Raw genomic sequence first — 19766 nt, 5'->3', positions numbered from 1 at the left:
TTGATAATGAGGAAAAATAGTTGGTGGATAATTAGATGATGGGAATTAAGTGGTAAATATTTAGGACACTTGAGGAATTAGTGGGAATTGGGAGCAATGACTAAAATGACCTTAAGATGTTTAAAAGCGTGGTTTAATTGGGAGGGCAATATGGTCATTTGACTATAAGGGATAAGTAACATCTGCCTTTATGCCTTAGTGGAATTGTTAGAAAGTGGGAAGGACCATACAAGATTGAAGAAGTTCTCCATCCAGGCACCTACAAACTTGCTCACTTAAATGGAGATCTCATTCCTCGCTATTGGAATGGAGAACACCTGCGCAAGTAGTATCAATAAATAATTCTTCTTAAAGAATTGGCTTGTATTAATTTTACTTTTTACAAGTTATGAAAAAGGGTTGGTCATTTTATGTGACTAATCGCTTATAAGTGTAAGATCTTATTGATCACTCGTACAGATACGTTTTGTCCATTTATTACGAGAAATATAAGGGACTGCGCACAGCCAATCATTCTTGCCAATTATTGTATTTATTACAAGTATTTGCTCATTATGTGTGTTGTTTTGCTGTATTATCATTTTAATTATTTTGCTCCAACCAATAATGTTCGAACAGGTTCTAGTCAAGGCAAGTGACTAAGGACCTAAAGCTCCTCAATCACTTGGGGGGCATATAAGGTATCTAAGCAAAGAATATCGAAAGGTATGTAAACACATGAGCAAAATAAGTGAAAGAATGCTAAGGTACTTAGAGTATTTTTCGAAAATTTTATCCAAAGTATTATGCTAAGTTCGGTCATGTGAACATATGTTATAATAAAAGGAAAATATTATAATATCGTAAGGAAACCTTTTACACCGCGAGCAGTTACTGCTCGGATGTAATTGTTTAATTAAAAGTAAAAGCTGCCCATGCAGGAATAAAATTTTAACTAGAAAATTAAAGTGTCTTTACATCACGACCCGTAGGTCGTGTAATTAAAAGATTAAAAGATAGAAAGAAAAAAGACTAAGAGGTTGGAGGGTCTTGAGGAGCGTCTTGGTCGATAGTTGCGCCAACTTCATTATCTGCACCATCTATCTCTGTTGCCAGGGAGATTTCTGGGGAAGCAGGAACTTTAGCCCTCTCTTCTTCCTCCAGGCGAATGGCACACTGAGACATTAGAGTCCGCCTCAAGCGATCTGACAGGTAGATGAAGTTAGCCTTCCGGTTGTGCTTCCAAAACTCGTAGAAGCAAAGATGAGTGGCTTCCTTGTACTTCTCCAAGTTCTTGGTTTCGAGTTCCTCAAACTCCTTCACGCGCTTTTCCAGCTCCTTCGTCTCCTGCCTGCTAGCAATCAAATCAAGCTCGAGCTGTTTGGATTGTTGGTAGTTGAGTTTGGCGCTTTCCCTGAATTTTTCCTTATCTTCATTGGATTTCTTCAAGGCGTCCCGACTCTCCAGTAGCTCCTCGGTCAGAGTGGCTTTTTGCTCGAGCAGTCCCTCATTCTGCTTAGACAGCTCCGCGCTTTTCTCAAGCAACTCACCGTTCTGCTTGGTTAGCTCATTGTTCTTCTCGAGCAGGTCAGCATTTTTTTCTTCAAGAGCTTTCTTAGCCTCAGCAAGCGTGGTGCCAAAATTTTTGGTCTTGGACACCATTGCACCCGCACGGCGCCAGTCAGCGGTCATGTTCAGCATTCCCTGCAATCAAATGAAAAGGGTAAGGTGATGGCAGAAAATCAAAAGCAAATTATTCTGCATTAGGAAACAACTTACGCTAACTATCTCATTCATCCCCCGGTTGAGTATTTGGTCGGTCTCCATGGAAATAGTGTTGCCAATGGCCTCTTGACTGCATTTATGTTTGGAGAGCTTGTATATCCTCTCCCTAGCTGAGCTGACCACGGAGCTGGACAGAGAGCCTTCGGGCTGAGAAGGCTGAGTGCGGTGTGTTCGGCTGGTAGGGTCCTGAGGTGTGGAGTGCTGGTCGAAAAGTGTTGGTGGAGTAGCGTCCTGGTCGACTGGAGATGTTGAGGCTGGCTGCTCGAGTGGCGATGGAGGTGGCGTGTTCTCCTTCGAAGGGCCAGTGGCTGGAGGGTCCTTAGCTCAGGCCTTCTTTGAGGCGGTTTTACTACTCTCCCCTGAGTCCTTTTGCTGTCTTTCTTCCTGCCTGAAGATGCAGCGACAGCTTTGTAATGCTCGAACACGTCTTCAGATGACATATCTGCACAAAAAGAAACAACACAAGCAGTGAGACAAGATATTTAGGCGGAAATAAAAGTGAAAGAAAAGAGATTATAAGTAAAGTACCCGTGCTACAACTACTGGTCGCTACATTACTTACTGCCTGGAAGAAATCTGAACTTAAGTTTTGAGTGTACTTAAAGTTGTCGTCCCCGTCAAATAAGTGACAGGGAATTGGAAAATTATCTAAGAGCGAGAGATCAGTACCGTTCTCATCTGAAGATTCGTCGATGGGAGTGGGAGGTTCGGTGGCTTTCCTTTTTCCCTTTCCCAGTGGGGCGGGGGGAGCGGCAGCTCGTGGGATGCTAGAAGGTTCCCTAATTGTCACTCCAGCCGTCCTCCTCCTTTAAGGTTGTGACATGTCTGGGTGCTGCTCGGGGATCTCCTCGCCAGTGGCACTTCCCGCTGTTGACTCCCTCACATCCTGGTGATGAGCCAAATGCCCGACCAGCCTAAGGTTAGCCTCTATGACCAGATGCTTGACGCTCTTCTCCACGTCAGTCATACTGGCCAAGAGGGCTGATCGAACCTCCATGTCTGGAGTAGGGTCTGGTCGCAACCATGGGCCTGAAAGGTGCTAAAAATCTAAGGAATCTGCAGGAAAAAATTAAAGAAAAATAAGCGACCAAGGATGTTAAAGTATTACCTCCTTGGGTGAAGGCCAGATTGTTGGCAACCATGTCCGTAGTCAGGAAGTACTCAAGGTGGTACCTCCACACATTGGAAATAAAAGGTGTGTCACTCAGGAAAGTACGGGACGTTTCCTGGTTACAGAAGTGGAAGAACCCCGTGTTTTCCTGGTTAGGGTTAGATTTTAGGTCGAAAAGATAGTTGACCTCATGTGGTGTGGGGACAGGCCATTTCTTATGGCTATAGAGGATATAGAGTGTCGAGAGCATTCTATATCCATTAGGGGTTATTTGAAAAGGAGCGACCCCGAAATAGTTGGCCACTCCTTGGAAGAAAGGGTACAGAGGCAGGATAGCTCCTGCCTCGATGTGATATCTCGACCAGGCGCTGAAAGTGCCTCCAGGCAAGTTTGCTCTTTGGTCTTTGGTGGGTTGGACTAAGGTTACCCTAGGAAGTCCATATTTTTTAATATAATTCGCAATCATCCTAATTGTTACTCGGCTATAAGGGGCGACATACCATTCAACATCTGGTTGAATGGCATTTCGAAGTTGAGCGTGAGTTTGGATGCTAGGGTCGGGGATATTTCTTTCTTGACCACTGGTCGAGGGAATTTTAGCCCGAGGAGCAGGATGATTTGAAGGATTGGAATGTCTCTTTTTCTGGGTTTTAGCTTTTGCTCGACCCATATTTTGGATTAGGGTCGATGGAGTGTTTGAAGTGGCAGGAGAAAAGGGAATTTTAGGTATTAGTAACGACGGTTGCTCCTCGTCCTCAAGCAATTGAGCTAGCAAGTCGTCGTCGATGGGTCTCTCACCTCCCCATGGATCTTGCATGAAAAGCTGCGAACAGAGAAAGGGGGAGATGAGAAGTAAAGCCTAAAAATCTGTGTTGAGAGTTAGAATAACATTGCTCGTGTATAAAAGTTAAGCTTTTATACACCCAGCAACATTCTAGCAAAAACAATAAGTTTTATACGAGTAGTTTGAGAAACAGATTGAAAAGCAGAAGTAAAAAGTTTTTCAGAGAAAACTTTTTCAACTCCGAGAGGGTGGGAAAAACCCAGTTTTTCAACTAGCCTAAAAATCAAATTTTTGCTTTGATTTTACGCCCTAAGTATACGGTCTCGACTATCAAACTAGCTCTTAACTCCTGTACAACACTATTTCACTTCCCTATCAAGCATCGATCAATATGCCCATTACCCCAAACAGTTTCAGTCAAGAACACAGATTTGAATACATAAAATACAGTTTTGCATGGCATCTCAAACGCCCAAGAGGTTCGTAAAACTTACTTGGATGAAAAGAGGGGTCTGAAACAAGAGCTTTGAGCGTCCGAAGGGTGGAAGCTCCTCAAAGTTTTTGGGCTCTGAAAGTCGAGGTTCTTAGGAGTTCTTGACAAGAAGATGGCAAGTGAAAAGTAAAAAGTAAAAATATGGATTTGGGGTATTATATATAGTGATTGCGACACGATAAAAGAGGTAATCATGAATTACTTTTTTCTAAGTATGGGGAAGTGTAATAGCCGTCAGGCAAGTTTTTGGGAAACCGAAAGGGCTTGATTAGACATGATTAATTGCTTTTTCCAAGAGGGCATGGGCGAATTTGACAAGTTTCGTGGGGTAAGCGAAAGGTCGGTTTCCTAAGTTTACTTATTGCTGGTCACAATAAATAAACTTGGGGGGCAAATGTTTACCCAAAAAATGGCTGCTGATGGCGTGGCAAGGATTTCTCACACGTGGTTGACACGTGGCGGAAGTGTTGTTCGACTATCGACCAAAGGCACATCACTTCGTCAGGCTTAACTATTAGATACGACCAGGCTGGTAGTATAATTTGATTTATTTACTTCTAAGATTGTAATCCTATAATAATTGCATTTTCCTCTTTATTATCTTGATACGCGGTTATTAAGGAAAGTAAAATGCCCATTGACCCAGGTAACCTTCCTTGAGCCTTTAAATATGCATGAAATAGCTCAAGGAGGGGACTTTTGGATCTTTGAATTTTTTTTCTGAATATTGAGAGAGAGCTATCGTGCGATTATCCAACATTTCATTGTAATTCTCCCAAGGTTTGTGAAACTCAAGAACCCTAGTTCTTTGATCACAACTTTGAGATTCAATATATATAATAACACTAAGTGGACGTAGGTCGTTACCATTCTTTGGGGCCGAACCACTATAAATCATTGGTATTTCTTCTTTTTCGTTAGATTGAATTCTTAATTGTCGTCTCGTTTCCTGTCGTATATTTGACTTCGTGTCGTTGGCCAAATCGAGGATCAACAGCAAGCAACAATCTATCTGAAGTGGAGATCTTAAAAGCTAAGTTGAATGCTTAGTTCAAACTAAAGGATCTTGGTAGCCTGTGTTATTTTCTTGGCTTAGAAGTGGCTCGGTCACCTCATGTGATTCTTGTTTCTCAAATACCATATCCTCTATAGATTTTAGAAGATTTTGGTTATTTGGGATGCAAGCCAGTCAATACTCTTATGGAACCAAACCTGAAATTGAGTCAAGAATCGGGTGAAGTCCTTGATAGTCCTCAACTATATAGAAGGTTAATTGGGAAGTTGCAATACTTGACTATTACTAGACCAGATCTATCTTATTCAGTGAATAAGTTGAGCCAATTCCTTGCTGCACCACGACTTCCCCACCTGAAAGCTGCTCAAAGACTACTGCAGTATGTTAAGGAAAGTCCAGGATTAGGCATTTTTTATCCTGCTGATTCAGAAATGAAGCTTAAGGCTTACACAGATTCAGATTGGGGAGCATGTCAAGACACTAGGAAATCAACTACTTGTTTTCTGTGTTTTTCTTGGGAAGTCATTAATATCTTGGAAGAGTAAGAAGCAACAAACAATTTCAAGATCATCTGTTGAAGCTGAGTATAGGGCAATGACAAATACAACTTGTGAAGTTGTTTGGCTGGTTTCTGTGTTAAAGGAGTTGAAACAAGATCATGAACAACCTATTGAACTTTATTGTGACAATCAAGCAGCTCTACACATTGCTACAAATCTAGTTTTTCACGAGAGGACAAAGCATATAGAGATAAGTTGTCATTTGGTGAGGGAGAAGATATGTAACGACCCGAATTTGCTAATCAGGCTTAGGGGCCTTGATTAGTGTGCCTGGAGGGCAATAAGTGGGTTAATGTGCTTATATGTGAATTTTTGTGTATATATGATTATGATGCATGTTTAATTGAGTTAAATGTGCATGTGGGCCCCGTCTGGATATTAGGGGCATAAGTGTGATAAATGTTGTATATATGTGATATGTCTGTACAGCACGATCCGAGACAGTCCTGGGGAGCGGTTAGCCGGAGTGTTACAACGGGGTTGAGATTTGGATTCGGGGCGAGTCGAGGGGTAACTTGGGTATTAGATGAGTTATGGGGTTATCGGGACATGAAAATAAATATTTAGAGATATATTTGAGGATAGAATGTCCAGGTGGGAATATTAGGGAAATTTACCATTTTGCCCTCGGGGACGTTTTGGTACCCCGAGCCTTGAGGTAACCCTTTAGACTTAAGTCAAATAAAACAAAAAAAAAGGGAAGTGTTTAGAAACTTGAGAAACCGACCCATATCTCCTTCTTACTGAAGATAGCTCTTGTTTTTCTCTCTCCCTCACTCTCTAAGACAAAACTCAAGAAGAAGCTCAAAGGAATTGCCTAGGAATCAAAGGGATTTCAGCTGGGATACTCTAGGAACTTGAACTTGGGGATTGAGGATCAAATTCAGGGACAAAGCTCTGTAAGGTAAGCTCTAATTACTAAGGTTTAGTCTTAAATTTCTGCTGGTTTTAGGGGATTGCATGTTAGCTAAGCTTGATTTATCTTTGGCTGTTCTAGCTGAGTTTTGGAGCATATTTTAATGAGGTTCTGATGTTGTTTCTGTGCTGGAATAATTGTGCTGGATATCTAGGAATGTTAGCCAAGTTTTAGGATGAATTGGCTTGAGGAAAGGTTTAGAAAATGGTGTGAAAATCTGGGTTCGGTGTAGAGCGCCGCGGCCCTAGGAGGGGTGCGCCGCGGCCCGCGTGCGCGCGCGTCCATGGGAGGCCGAGAAGCTCATGCGCGCCGCGGCCCGTGTGGGGGTCAGTGAGGTGCTAGCCTCTGTTTTGAGGCTAGCCGCGGCTCTTGTGGGTGGGGCCGCGACCCTTAGTGCCAGTTTGAGTTTTTTTAGGGTATTTTAGGCTTAGGAACTCAAGGGGTAAGGCTCGGGATGGATTTTGTCACCTGGATTGATAGAATTCAAGGACCCGGAGGTTAGGGTTATGGCTCGAAGTTATTTATTGGATTAGAATTTAATGGATGGACATTGTTAATGTGTTGTGACTAGGGTTTCGGCGAGGCTCACGTTTGAGGACTGTGCTCGGGGCATCGGTGCTCAGAAAGCTCAGAATTCAGGTAAGAGAACCCTTGTTCCCATAGAGCTTGTGTGCAGGGCTGAGCCCGGTGTGTGTTTAATGGAATTGATATGCAGGCCCGAGCCCAACATGTTAGAATTGCAGGGCAAGCCCTTTATCTGTTTATGCTAGAATTCTATACTTGTTGCCATATCATGTATGATATTATTTGAGTGATCGGCAAGAGTTGGGAACGGTGAGGGGCTGGGAACGGCGTCAGGCACGTTGAGTGCAAGGCCGAGAACGGCAAGGGGCCGGGAGCAGCGTTGAGCACGTGGAGTGCGAGTTGCTAGGGTGAGTCCCTAGAAGGATACCTGGGATATCCTTACGGCATGGTCCGCGAGCCCAGGGCTTGGTAAATGCCTGGGACGGCTAGGCCGTATGTGTTTAGCCATTGGTGGCCTGTTTTTATGCTTGACTTATGTGTTGCATATGTTATATGTTTGTGGGTTTTCTTGCTGGGCTTCGGCTCACAGATGTTCTGTGGTGCAGGTAAGGGTAAGGAGAAGATCAACCAACCATGAGTACAACAGCGCGTGAGGTGGCGTGTACATGTTTGGCCAGCCTGGCTGCCACGGCCAGAGGATTTTGGGAGATGCTTGTAAATGAACTTATATTTTGTCATTTAGCTGACTTAGTACAGTTTTTATGTTGAAAATGTTTCTAAACTGTATTTTGGGATCCCAAGTGTAAACTTTTTATATTTATCTATGGAATCTACTATTTCTCGAGTCTTTTCTTTGTTTATGGTTTAGTTACACTATTTGGTTTTAAACCTCGATTAGCGAGTTAAAAGCACGTTTTTAAACTCACTTAGTAACGACTCTAAGGAGGTAGGGCGTTACAAGATACAATCTGGACTGATCAAAACTACTCATATTGCCTCTCAAGAGCAGATTGCTGATGTGTTTACCAAAGCTTATTTCCAAACCCGTTCAAGTTTCTTAAAGGCAAGATTGCAAACCATATACAATCCATCTTAAGGGGAGTTTTAGACTTAAGATAAGTTAGTTAAGTAGTCAATCTGTTAGTTTAGTTTACTGAGTTGTTATCAGTTAGTTAGTCCATTCCTAATGTGTATATAAGACCTATTGTACTCATTTTTCCAGATTAATAAAACAGAATTCTTTCATCTCATTTTTCCTCTTTTTTACTAAAAAATGGCGAGTTCTTATTTTTCTATGGTGATGATTCTAATTTTGAATCTTTAAAACATGATTTTTCAATCTAAATTTGACAGGTGTACATAAAATATTAGAAAGATATAATCACTATATATATGTTTTTTTTCTTTATTTTCTCGTTGGTATTTGATAAATTGCTATTTCTCATTATGGATCTGAGTAAGAAGATCAGGTGTGCAACTACAGCAAAGAGCAGTCCCAATGGCTGCTTTAAAGTAGTCCAAATGTAATTTTTTTTAGCTAAATGACTTAATATCTACTCCATTGGTTCCTCTAAATGTATATGTATAATAGTTTAGCACTAAACCCAATAAATTCTATTCTAAATGTATCTAAGCTTAAATTAGCTATGTAAATATTTTTTAATATTTTTTTTGTCATTTTTTCCCTTTCTTTCTCCTATTAGCAAATATTTTATTATTATTTTTTCTTTTTTAATATGGTTTTTTTTACTTAAACTATTAAATAATATTTAAATAATGTAAAATAAAATATAAAATAGCTGATGTATGGTGTAATGTAAAAATGTGAGGTAAAATAAAAAAAAAAAGATTTTGATGATGTATTTTAATAAATAGAGTAGAGTAACTATTGAGACTGGCCTAAGGGAACACCCTATCACTTTTTTTTTTTTTTTTTTTTATCTGACCCAATATATCATACCTTGGTTCTTCTTTATGAAAAGCCTAAACACGTGTTAGGCCCCGTAATTCCGCCCAAACCAAAAAATGAAGTGGCAGTTTTAGTAAATTTCCGTAAAAGAATGGGGCAAAAGTAACGCTTCAAATGTATTTAGCTCCAATTCTCTCTATATGATTATAAAGATTAACCACTCCACTTCTCCTCTAATATAAATACACTCTATTTTCTATTGAAAAATAAATCGCCCGCCAACATCGGCTCCGCCCAACCCCGTGACTTTTCCGGTCCGATTTTGCTAGATCAACCTGTTTGATTGCCGATAAAATTCCAGGTAAAAAAGATAGAAGAAAATAATGACGTCCGGCACGAGAATGCCGACGTGGAAGGAGAGAGAGAACAACAAGCGGAGGGAACGGCGTCGGAGGGCAATCGCTGCGAAGATCTACTCCGGCCTAAGGATGTATGGAAACTATAAGCTACCCAAACACTGTGACAACAACGAAGTCCTTAAAGCTCTCTGTAATGAAGCTGGCTGGACCGTCGAAGAAGACGGTACCACCTACAGAAAGGTAAATCAATTTTCTTTTTCTTTTCTTTTTTGCTTTGAATCTTAGATTTTAATCGCTTACGTTTGCGAATCCATCCTTCTACCTCTGATATGCTCCGCTGGTTGGAGAACTGAACTGCGATTTTAGTTTCGAAATATTGATTTGACTGAATTTGAAGAACGATTTCTTGCGATCTTGTAGATTTGGCTAAATAACTTAGCTTTCAGATCGATTTGATTCGGGGGACTTTAGGCTAGACGTTTTGTTTGTTTTTTTTTTTAACTGAAAATATTTCAGATTTGTTTTTCTTAGCCTTTTCTCTTGCTTTTTGGATCCTTATATGAACGCCATGAACGAACAACACTCTCAGATTTGCTTGCAGGAACAGACAGAGTAGCAGAAAAGACTTTTCCAATTACTAAAATGCCCCTAACGACACTTTCCGAGGGCTAGTTTCGTCATTTTATATTTCTCCCATTTTCCTAGATTGAGCTTTTCCTTTCTCTCCACTTTTACTGTGAAACTGAATGTTTCTTTGTTTCCTTTTCTTCAGCCTCTCTGAACAATTTTGTTGCTTCTCTGCAAATGCAAACTGTAAAAGTTATTAGTTTATTATTTTTTGATATTGCTGTTTTTAATTTTTGATTTCTGTTGGTCTATTCTCCCTAAACTAGGGTCAAATTGGTCATTTCAGATCCACTGTTCAATTATTTTTTTCTAAAATAATGTCATTTCTGTCACAATTGTTGCATTGATTTTTTTTTTCCCCAGAAAAAAGAAGAGAGAAAATCACTCGTTTCTCCTCACTTTTAGTAGTGTCACAGATTACTGAGATAAATTGAATTTCATACATATTTCTCCAATTTTGATAAGTACAAAATTTCACAATTTTTTATTTTTTGTCCCTACACTAGAGAAATATAAGTTAATTTTATGACACTTTGTATGTATATATGAACCAAACTTGATTTTGAGTATTCACGATACAAAATAGAATATAGATTAGCTTTTTAAGACATTTTTGGCCATATTTGGTACAATTTATCGAAGTAAATTAGTTAAAGCGGAAAAAAAATAGGGGGTAAATGAATAATTTGTCGAAATAAGAAAAAAAAGTTTTCTTTTTCTAGAATCCTTGGATCCCCTTTCTATTTTTCTTTTCCTTTTTTTTTAAAAATAAGAAAAATATAAATTAATTTAAAACAATAAAGCTTGTGGGGGTGCTTTTGATTAGAGGAAAATGTTGGGATAGGAGCGTGTCTTGAGTTATAACAAGCTGTTCTTTGACATTTGTTTTACTTCTGCATTGATAAAGCTTGTCTGGGTGAAATTACGTATTTGCCCGCTTGACCCTCCTTAGGTATTTCCCAACCATTTCTCTTTGACCGACTCAATATCTACACCCCTGTTTCTAGGACCACTTGAATTTGTTGAAGTACCACTTGAACGAAATTCTGCCGTGAAAGGGCAATAACTGTATATTTTTTTTATGGTAGAAAATGGACTAATAAATATGCTGTGATCTGTTAATTTCAGAAAAGAAAAAAAGTGTTATTTTGTTGCTAGCTTAGTACAAAGTTGTTGGGAGTAAGAAATGTTATGTAGACAGTTTGCAGAAGGTAGTTAAATACGTTATTTGATGGATCTTCTTTGTACGAAATAGTCAAGTTGGTTGCCATGCTTGCTAGGAATTATCGTGAAACTACGCATGACATCTAGTGGATAGTTACCAAGATTGCTTTCACTTACGTTACTGTGGGAGACGGTTTCAATTCGTTGAAAGTAGATCGTAGAATCACATGGATATTTGGTGAATTTTATGCACCTTTAGGTATCTCTTAGAAATTGATTCTCCATTTCGCATTGTGGCATGCTTGCTGTTATTGCAACCAACCCACATGGTGGGTCGGTTCCCCATAAAGATATAGATTAATATTATGATTATTGGTCTTCGTAACGGAGCCAAGAGATATCATCGACTCATCTGGTGTTGGAGGGGATCATATAATAATACAATATGTGAAATATGTAGATTTAGATAATACAAGTGGACCAAGTTTCATTGTGTTTACATTGGTTATGACCTGATGATATGATGTCAAGTAAACAGAAACCAATATTTGTACTTGAAAGAATATTGCATGTTGTATACAAGTATTATTATGTTTCAAATTTAAGTTTCTCAGACATGAACTTAAACCTGACTCCATTCTATATGATATCTATACTTTTTTTAATACTTGACGTCCCAATCTGACCTTGTATTTTATCTGCTTTTGTTCAGGGGTGCAAACCAATGGATCGGATGGACATAATGGGAGGGTCGACATCAGCAAGCCCATGTTCATCATATCAACCGAGCCCATGTGCGTCCTATAATCCAAGCCCGGCCTCATCTTCCTTTCCAAGCCCAGTATCATCTCATTACACTGCCAACGTAAACAGCAACAATAATGCTGATCCAAATTCGCTCATCCCATGGCTTAAAACCCTTACTTCAGGCTCATCATCAGCCACGTCCAAGTTTCCCCACCACCTATTCATCCACAGTGGCTCAATAAGTGCTCCAGTGACCCCGCCACTGAGTTCCCCAACTTGCAGAACTCCCCGGAACAAAAACGAGTGGGATGACTCAATGGCAGCCAGCCAAAACTACCCTTTCCAGCCCTCGTCCAACCCGCAAAGCCCAGGTCGCCAGGTCCTGCCTGATTCAAACTGGCTCGCTGGTATCCAAAGTGGGCCGTCTTCCCCAACATTTAGCCTGGTGTCGAGAAATCCATTTGGGTTTAAGGATGAGGCCTTATCAAACGGAGGTTCACGAATGTGGACTCCAGGGCAAAGCGGAACTTGCTCCCCTGCCATTGCTGCGGGACTCGATAACACCTCAGATATTCCCATGTCGGATGGTAATATTGCAGGAGCAGAGTTTGCCTTTGGAAGTAATACGACAGGTTTGGTGAAACCTTGGAAAGGTGAGAGAATCGAGGAATGTGTCTCTGATGATCTCGAACTCACACTTGGGAACGCTACGACCAGGTAAGTGGTTGGAGGCAATAAATTAGTCAGTGTCGTTGGTTTCAGTAATTGTATTCTATCGTCTTGGATTTGTTTGTGAACGAGTGTCGCTTTGTTTGGTGCAGCTGATAAGACACTTGAAAACATGGTTCTTTTAAATGTCAAATTCGATTCCATGTCCTCGAGTGTTTCGGTGGCGAAGGCATGTCAGTTTAGAAGTACAGTGAGTAGGAGCAGCTGCTTTTTTTTTTTCTAAAAAATATTAAAGATGAAAGAAAAATAGACTATATTTCAATTATAAACAGTCCGTGGTAGTGCTTGTTCGGTCCCTTTAGTTCAATTCATTTTTCCATTCTGTTTCATTTCTTATTTTATTTTATTTCCAAAGGGAAGCTTCATATACAAGGAATGATACTCTGGACTGGTGGTCTGATTGTTGCTTTGATATATTATTGGGCTTGTGATTGAAAGATAATTTGGATGTCATGATACGGATCGATGGTCTGTCTACTTATATTTGTTTTGTTTGATTGCTATTACCATCATCATTAGAGTTACGAAAACTACAAAATAATAATAATTTTTTTTACAACCATTTATGTCTATCGTTGTAAGAGCTACAACAGGTCCGGGAAACAACATTTACTATTATAAAAAAATACCACAATTATTCACTTTTTCATTTTGATGCCAAACATTCTCCATCTACTCAAAGTATCTCTATCATTATATCAAGAACACCAAAACTCTCTCCTCTGTCTTCTCTTTCTCTATTTCTCTCTCACAAAACCATCACCAAAATACATGCTTTGTGCCAAAATATGTTGCTAAAATCGTTTTTAGTCATCTCTATTGTCTCTGTAAAAAATCACAATATCAGATGCAACATCCATTTTGAGGAATTTTGGAGGAGAAAAACTATGGGTAAGAAGATTTCTCATTTTTTTGTGTTGGGTATTGTTTGTTTACTTTTTTGTTGGCTACTTCGAACAAATCTGAGCTTATATTGGTGTGCTTTTTGAGTTTGTTAAAGAGATTTCGTGATATGTTTTTTTCTGGGTTTTCCGCTTTTTCAACAACATTTTTGTTCGATAACAGCTCGATACTATGTAGAAGGCAGCTAAGTTGTGAGCTCGATGCTGCTCGATAGTGGCTCGATGATAGCTTGATAGGTATATCATTTATTTCTCGATAGTGCTTGATAGGAACTTGATATTGGTTTGATTGGACCTTAGACATAGATTTTTGTTTCCCATTCTTGTTTCCATTTTTCCATTAAAAATCTATCATGTCTCTAATCAAAACATATCAAAACTATACAAGTATTCCTCATAGCAACAACAATAGAATAGTGTCATAAACCACAACTTCAAAATAAAACAACATTCCAACCTTCAAAATCAATATCCTCGTGAAAACAAAACAACAAGAACCAAAGTGACAAGAACAACCAATATAAGGCAAAGTTTCTATTAGCTCTCTTGCTAGCACTCAAGGACCCAAACAATGATCACCACCTTTGATCGAACCCCTAGGATTTTCGAATACACCACACAAAAGAAGAGAAACAAAAAACATGATTTTAGATTCAAGAAGAGGTAGAAACTGACAAAGTCACTATGAACCAAGTGCTTACCCTAGGTATTTCGAACCCTAGCATACAATCATCTAAGTTCTTGCAACAAACCAAACCTATCATCACCATCATTTTGCCTTGCTTAGAATCAAGATGAAGAGGAAATTTTTTTAATGCTATGAACCTCAATCCATACCTTAGGATCCCTAGCCTTGGCCTCTTCTTCTTTCTCCTCTCATTCTCTTCCTCCTTCACGTTTTCTTCTCTCCTCTCTCTAGACTCTAGAATTTGCAGCCACCAAGAGCTCTCAAGCTCTCATCCTCTTCTATATAACTCCCCCCCCCCCCCCTCCCTTTTTGACCGAACCCTAGAACTAGTAAAAGAAAAAGAAATTCCCCATTTTAATATCCCCTTTATTTTGCCTATTAATTCACAATTTTCTCTCATAAATCAAATGGTAGAATTTCCCCATTTTCTTGATTCCCTACTTATTTATGTCGACTTCTCCCCAAAATAGAAACAAGTCCCCCATGGTTTCCCATTAGCCTCACACGCCACTCTCCCTATCTCTTCCCTTTTCATTTTCTTTTTAATTTCTTAAATAAAAAATAGGAAATTATCTATAGGAAAAACTATTGCATGCCCACCATGCAACCATGCACATGCACAAGTGCTTCTCTACTAACCATGCACCTTGGTGCACATAACCAAAACTCATGCACTTACAAATTAAAATAATTAAATAAAACAATTAACAAATTAACTTCACATCATTTCTACCAAACTATTCAAACAATTAGAAATAATTTCCTAACACTTAACAATTAATAATAAAATAAAGCACAAATTAATTAAAATAAAAAAAATTGGTTCGCTACAGTCACGCTTCATTCTTGCCCACCAGTACAATGTTTTTAAGTCATTGTACATCTTAAGGGGTAGTGTGAGCCTCTGACATGATGCTCTCTTTAAGTTCCTTATTTGCTCGCACACAAATTTGATTCTTATATCGCAACAATTCACCCTTGCACTTAGTAAAGTTGTTGTCACTCCCTTCCTTGATTAGTGCTTCCTGCCAAGCCTTGTCCAGTTTCTGCTTCTCCTTTATTTCCTCAAGTAAATGATTGCAAAGTTAAGCTCGACAAGTTCCCAGTATTTAATTAAATTCCATCTACTACCATCTCTTTCTTGAGTGGTGCCTCTATTGAACTTAGTGCTGAGAGAGTCCCATAACTGCATCTACTAAAGGCGTTTGCTACAATGTTTGCTTGCCTGGGTGATAAAAGATCTTGCAGTCATTGTCCTTTACAAACTCCAACCACCTTCTTTGCCTCATATTCAACTTATTATGAGTAAAGAAATAATTTAGGCTTTTATGGTTTGTATATTCCTCACATTTCTCTCCGTAAAGGTGGTGCCTCCATATCTTAAGTGCAAATACTACCGCAACCAACTCTAAATCACGGGTAATATATTTCTGTTCATATTCTTTCAATTTTCTTAAGGTCTAAGCCACTACTTTACCATCTTGCATCAATACACATCCAAAGCCATTCTTGGAAGCATCACAATATACTACAAACTTCCATTCTTCAGTTGGTCCACACAACACTAGAGCTGATATAAGCTTATTCTTCATGGTCTGGAAGCTATCCTCACACTTTTCAATCCAAGTGTATTTATGATTCTTTCTTGTCAAATTGGTTAGGGGTGCAACAATCTTAAAAAACCCTTCAACAAATTTTCTGTAATGCCCTGCCAATCCTAAGAAGCTTCTAACCTCTGTTGCATTCTTAGGTTGAGGCTAATCTTGAATAGCCTCGATCTTAGCTGGGTCTACCACTACACCCTCCTTAGACCCTATATGGCCCAAAAATCTCACTTTCTCTAACTAGAATTTGCACTTCTTAAACTTTGCATACAACTGGTCTCTTAAAGCCTCCTTAGTGTCAATCTCAGGTGTTCTCCATGTTCCGCCTTAGATTTGGAGTAGATTAAAATGTCATCAATAAACACTACCACAAATTTGTCCAGAAAGTCTTTAAAGACTCGGTTCATTAAATCCATGAAAGTTGCTGGAGCATTTGTGAGTCCAAAGGACATCACCCGAAATTCAAAATGCCCATACTAGGTTCGAAAGGTAGTGTTTGGGATGTCTTCTTTCCTCACTTTCAACTAATAGTACCCCGACCTAAATTCGATTATAGAATATACTTCCGCTCCCTGAAGTTGGTCGAAGAGGTCATCGATTCGCAGTAGCAGGTGCTTGTTCTTGACTGTGACTTTGTTAAGTTCCCGATAATCAATACACATCCACATGCTCCTGTTCTTCTTCTTAACGAACAACACTGGAGCGCCCCATGACGAATAACTTGGTCTTATAAAACCTTTGTCCAACAACTCATGTAGTTGTAGTTTTAGTTCCTTTAGCTCGGTCGGTGCCATTCTGTAGGGTGCCTTTGATATGGGCGTAGTCTCTAGAATTAAATTGATCACTGTTATCCCCATTTCCTGCATGGGCCCGGGACCTTCATCCAGGCCCATTGTCAGGGGCCGTGTAAGCGTGCGGGCCCGGCCCAAGGCCTCCTGGTACAGAGGGCGCCCAGAGGGAGGGGTACGGACCGGGGATGCAGGTCTGGGCCCATTAGAGGGGTCCAGCATGTTCCTCCGGGTCTGTCCTCTGCGACGACAGTCCGGGCGACGTACAGAGTGTTCAGATCCCCTGCGGCCTACGCGTCCAGGTCCCGGACCCTGGTATGGTCTGGGCCTGTGGTAAACAAAGCGGGACAAAGGTAGATGGACCCGGATCACCTCACCCCCGGTTGGAGGGGTCAAGCGTCCCGGACCCTGAAGCCGCCTCACTCCGCGTGGGTGTTGTCCCCACTTTTCACCTGCAGAAAAGGGCACCTCGGGATTGCACGCCGTTGTTTCAGGTCAGCGCTGTCAGGTACTCTGACTGGTCTTGTCTCCTGAATCTGCCTCGTAACTCAAAGTGTCCAGACCAAAAGCACCATTTTTTCGGGCGAGATATAGCTCCAAGGTCAACCTGTTGGGCCTTAGCTGGTTTGGAATCTACGTATTTTGCACCTTTTGTATTGGGCCTCCACTAGAAAGGCCAGGAATATTCCCATCTCTGATGGGCCCGGGTCATACCCGGTGCTCCCATGAGCCTATAAATATAAGCTACAGAACACCGTAAAAGGGGTCTCTCCTCACAAAAGAAAATACAGTAACTCTGTAAAAATATAGAGAGGAAACTCCATTGTAAAAGCTTCTTCGAGCTCTAATAATATAGACTCGTGGACTAAGGCTAGTTAACGCCCCAACCACGTAAAAACCCTGTGTTAATCTTCTGCTTTCATTATAATTATCAGTAAATATTAGTCATTAATAGAGTTGCCGAAAATCTCGGTCAACAATCACAAATTCAATTTCCCTGTCTGGAGGTAGGCCGGGTAAGTCTTCCGAAAACACGTCCGAAAATTCGCACAACACACGAACGTCCTCAAACCTTAATTCTGTCTCTTTTGTCTTATCCACTACGTTTGCAAGATATGTCTGACGTCCATTGCGAATCATGTTGTCTGCTTTTAAGGCCGAGATTATCGGTGTACGAAGTCCTGTTACATCGCCCATAAAGGTGAACTGTTCCCCATTGTCTAGTTTTAAATTTTACTGCTTTCTTGCAACAATCGATGGTTGCTCCATACTTATCCGACAATTCCATACCAAGAATCACCTCATAGTCTATTATGTCTAACTCGACCAAATCTCCTGGACATATTCTCCCTTCAATCTGTATTGGGGTTGCCAGTATCCATCTAGTTGACATGATTACATCACCCGAGGGTAACATCGTAGCAAAGCTCTCACTAAAATCTCTATAGGGTACTCATAGGTTATCAATCATTTCTACAGAAATAAAAGAATGCGTAGCTCTTGAATCAATAAGGACTTTACATAATTTACCAGCTATAGAGATTTGATCTGTTACAATGGTGTTACTGGCCTCGACTCCTACTTTTGTCAATGGGAAGACTCGGGCTAGTACAAGATTTCCATTGCCTCTTTGCCCTACCCTTGACCCCATTTGTGAATAGTTTCTCTATAAATGACCCTCTTGACCACACTTGAAGAACTTTTAGTGTTTTCCCTACACTCATCTGGGTGCTTATGGTTACACTTTCGAAGAAATGGGAACTTATTTCTGCTCTTCTGCTGGTTACCGTTGCCATTGCTCTGGGCTGCTGGTTTGGGCTTCTTGTTTGACCCAATGCCCTGACCCTCATGAAATTTTCTTTTGCTGTTAGCCTACCTTGAGTGATTCTTCCTTGCTTCTCTCCTAACTGCCCCATCTTTCCAAATGCGGTCTTCTATGAACTCTGCATCCAAGGCTTTATCCAGGATCTCAACATAACAGTCTATCCCCACACTAGTTAACTTGATGTCTCTAGCTATCATTGGTTTCAATCCCCTAATGAAGCTCTAGATCCTCATGGCTTTCGTCGAAACTATTTCTGGTGAAAATCTAGCCAATCTGTCAAATTGTTGTGCGCATTCTGTGATAGTGCGGTTCCCTTGAACTAGCGTCATGAACTCATCGACCCTGGTGGCCATGACTGCAACACTGTAATACTTCTTATTGAAGGCCAACACGAAGTCATTCCAAGTCATAATGGCTAAATCCCGAGTTCGTCTGATGACATCCCACCAGATTCTCGCATCGTTCTTCAGTAAGAGGGATGCACAAGATATCCTCTCTCGGTCATTTAAATACATGTGTTGAAAGATAGCCTTCATTGACTTGAGCCAATCTTCAGCCTCCATAGGATCTGGTTTCCCCTCAAAGTTTGGTGGGGATTTTTTCTTGAACATCTCATACACTTGTTCAAATCCATGCATTTATACCCCTAGACCTACTGACACCTGTTGTGCTACTGCTGATGTGGGTGGTGCTGGTGGCGCTTGCCCAACGCGAGCCAATTCTTCCTCTCTTGCCCTTAGCTGCACTCTCAATCTTGACACTTCTCATGCTAGATTCTTAGCAGCGGGTGCTACAGGCAACTCAGGAATGTCAGCCATGGGAGGTATTGGGACCTCAGCGATGTCGGCCATAAGTGGAGTCGATAATGAGAAAAGAGTGAATCTAATTATTAGTGGCTCTACTATTAGAAGGAATAACGAAAGAAAAACTACTATTTTAATGCTCACAAAACAACTTACGACACGGTGAGTTAAGTCTTTTTCCGAGTCTTCAGTATGTATGCTGATGGATTCCTTGAAGCCAAAAGTTGAATGATTGTCTCTGATACCATTTACAACGCCCCTAATAACATATCTCTATTAAAATACTAATTTTAATAATAACTCCATAGATTACATAATCTGACTGAAAATACAGTGGGTCTTTATTTAAAATAGATTTAGACTTTGGATCCAATGTTCAAAATAAAAGAGAATTTGATGCAGTCTTAAAAATAAATAGTACATCCCACTGATAAGTTAACATAATGAAAGACT

At 40.2% G+C, this 19766-nt stretch overlaps 2 protein-coding genes across 3 annotated transcripts; one reads left to right on the top strand and one right to left on the bottom strand.

Moving 5' to 3' along the window:
* The first annotated feature begins 9286 nt into the window (after positions 1–9286).
* LOC133799275 (BES1/BZR1 homolog protein 4-like) lies at positions 9287–13145 on the top strand. 2 transcript variants are annotated; one of them, XM_062237289.1, is made up of 3 exons: positions 9288–9676; positions 11940–12691; positions 12796–13145. In XM_062237289.1, exons 1-3 carry the CDS (start codon positions 9461–9463, stop codon positions 12797–12799), a joined length of 972 nt encoding a protein of 323 aa, XP_062093273.1. In that variant the 5' UTR covers positions 9288–9460; the 3' UTR covers positions 12800–13145. The 2 variants fall into 2 exon arrangements, with proteins under 2 accessions (XP_062093274.1, XP_062093273.1); XM_062237290.1 differs by having other exon boundaries at positions 9287–9676; positions 11940–13145.
* A 5586-nt stretch (positions 13146–18731) lies between these two features.
* LOC133799899 (uncharacterized) lies at positions 18732–19148 on the bottom strand. Its single transcript, XM_062237889.1, has one exon. It carries the CDS (start codon positions 19146–19148, stop codon positions 18732–18734), a length of 417 nt encoding a protein of 138 aa, XP_062093873.1.
* Positions 19149–19766: the final 618 nt, after the last annotated feature.

The sequence above is a fragment of the Humulus lupulus genome, chromosome 9 (assembly GCF_963169125.1).
Source record: "Humulus lupulus chromosome 9, drHumLupu1.1, whole genome shotgun sequence".
Taxonomy (NCBI): Eukaryota; Viridiplantae; Streptophyta; class Magnoliopsida; order Rosales; family Cannabaceae; genus Humulus; species Humulus lupulus.
The sequence above is the reverse complement of the archived record's forward strand: the minus strand, read 5'-3'. Positions and strand labels throughout refer to the sequence as shown.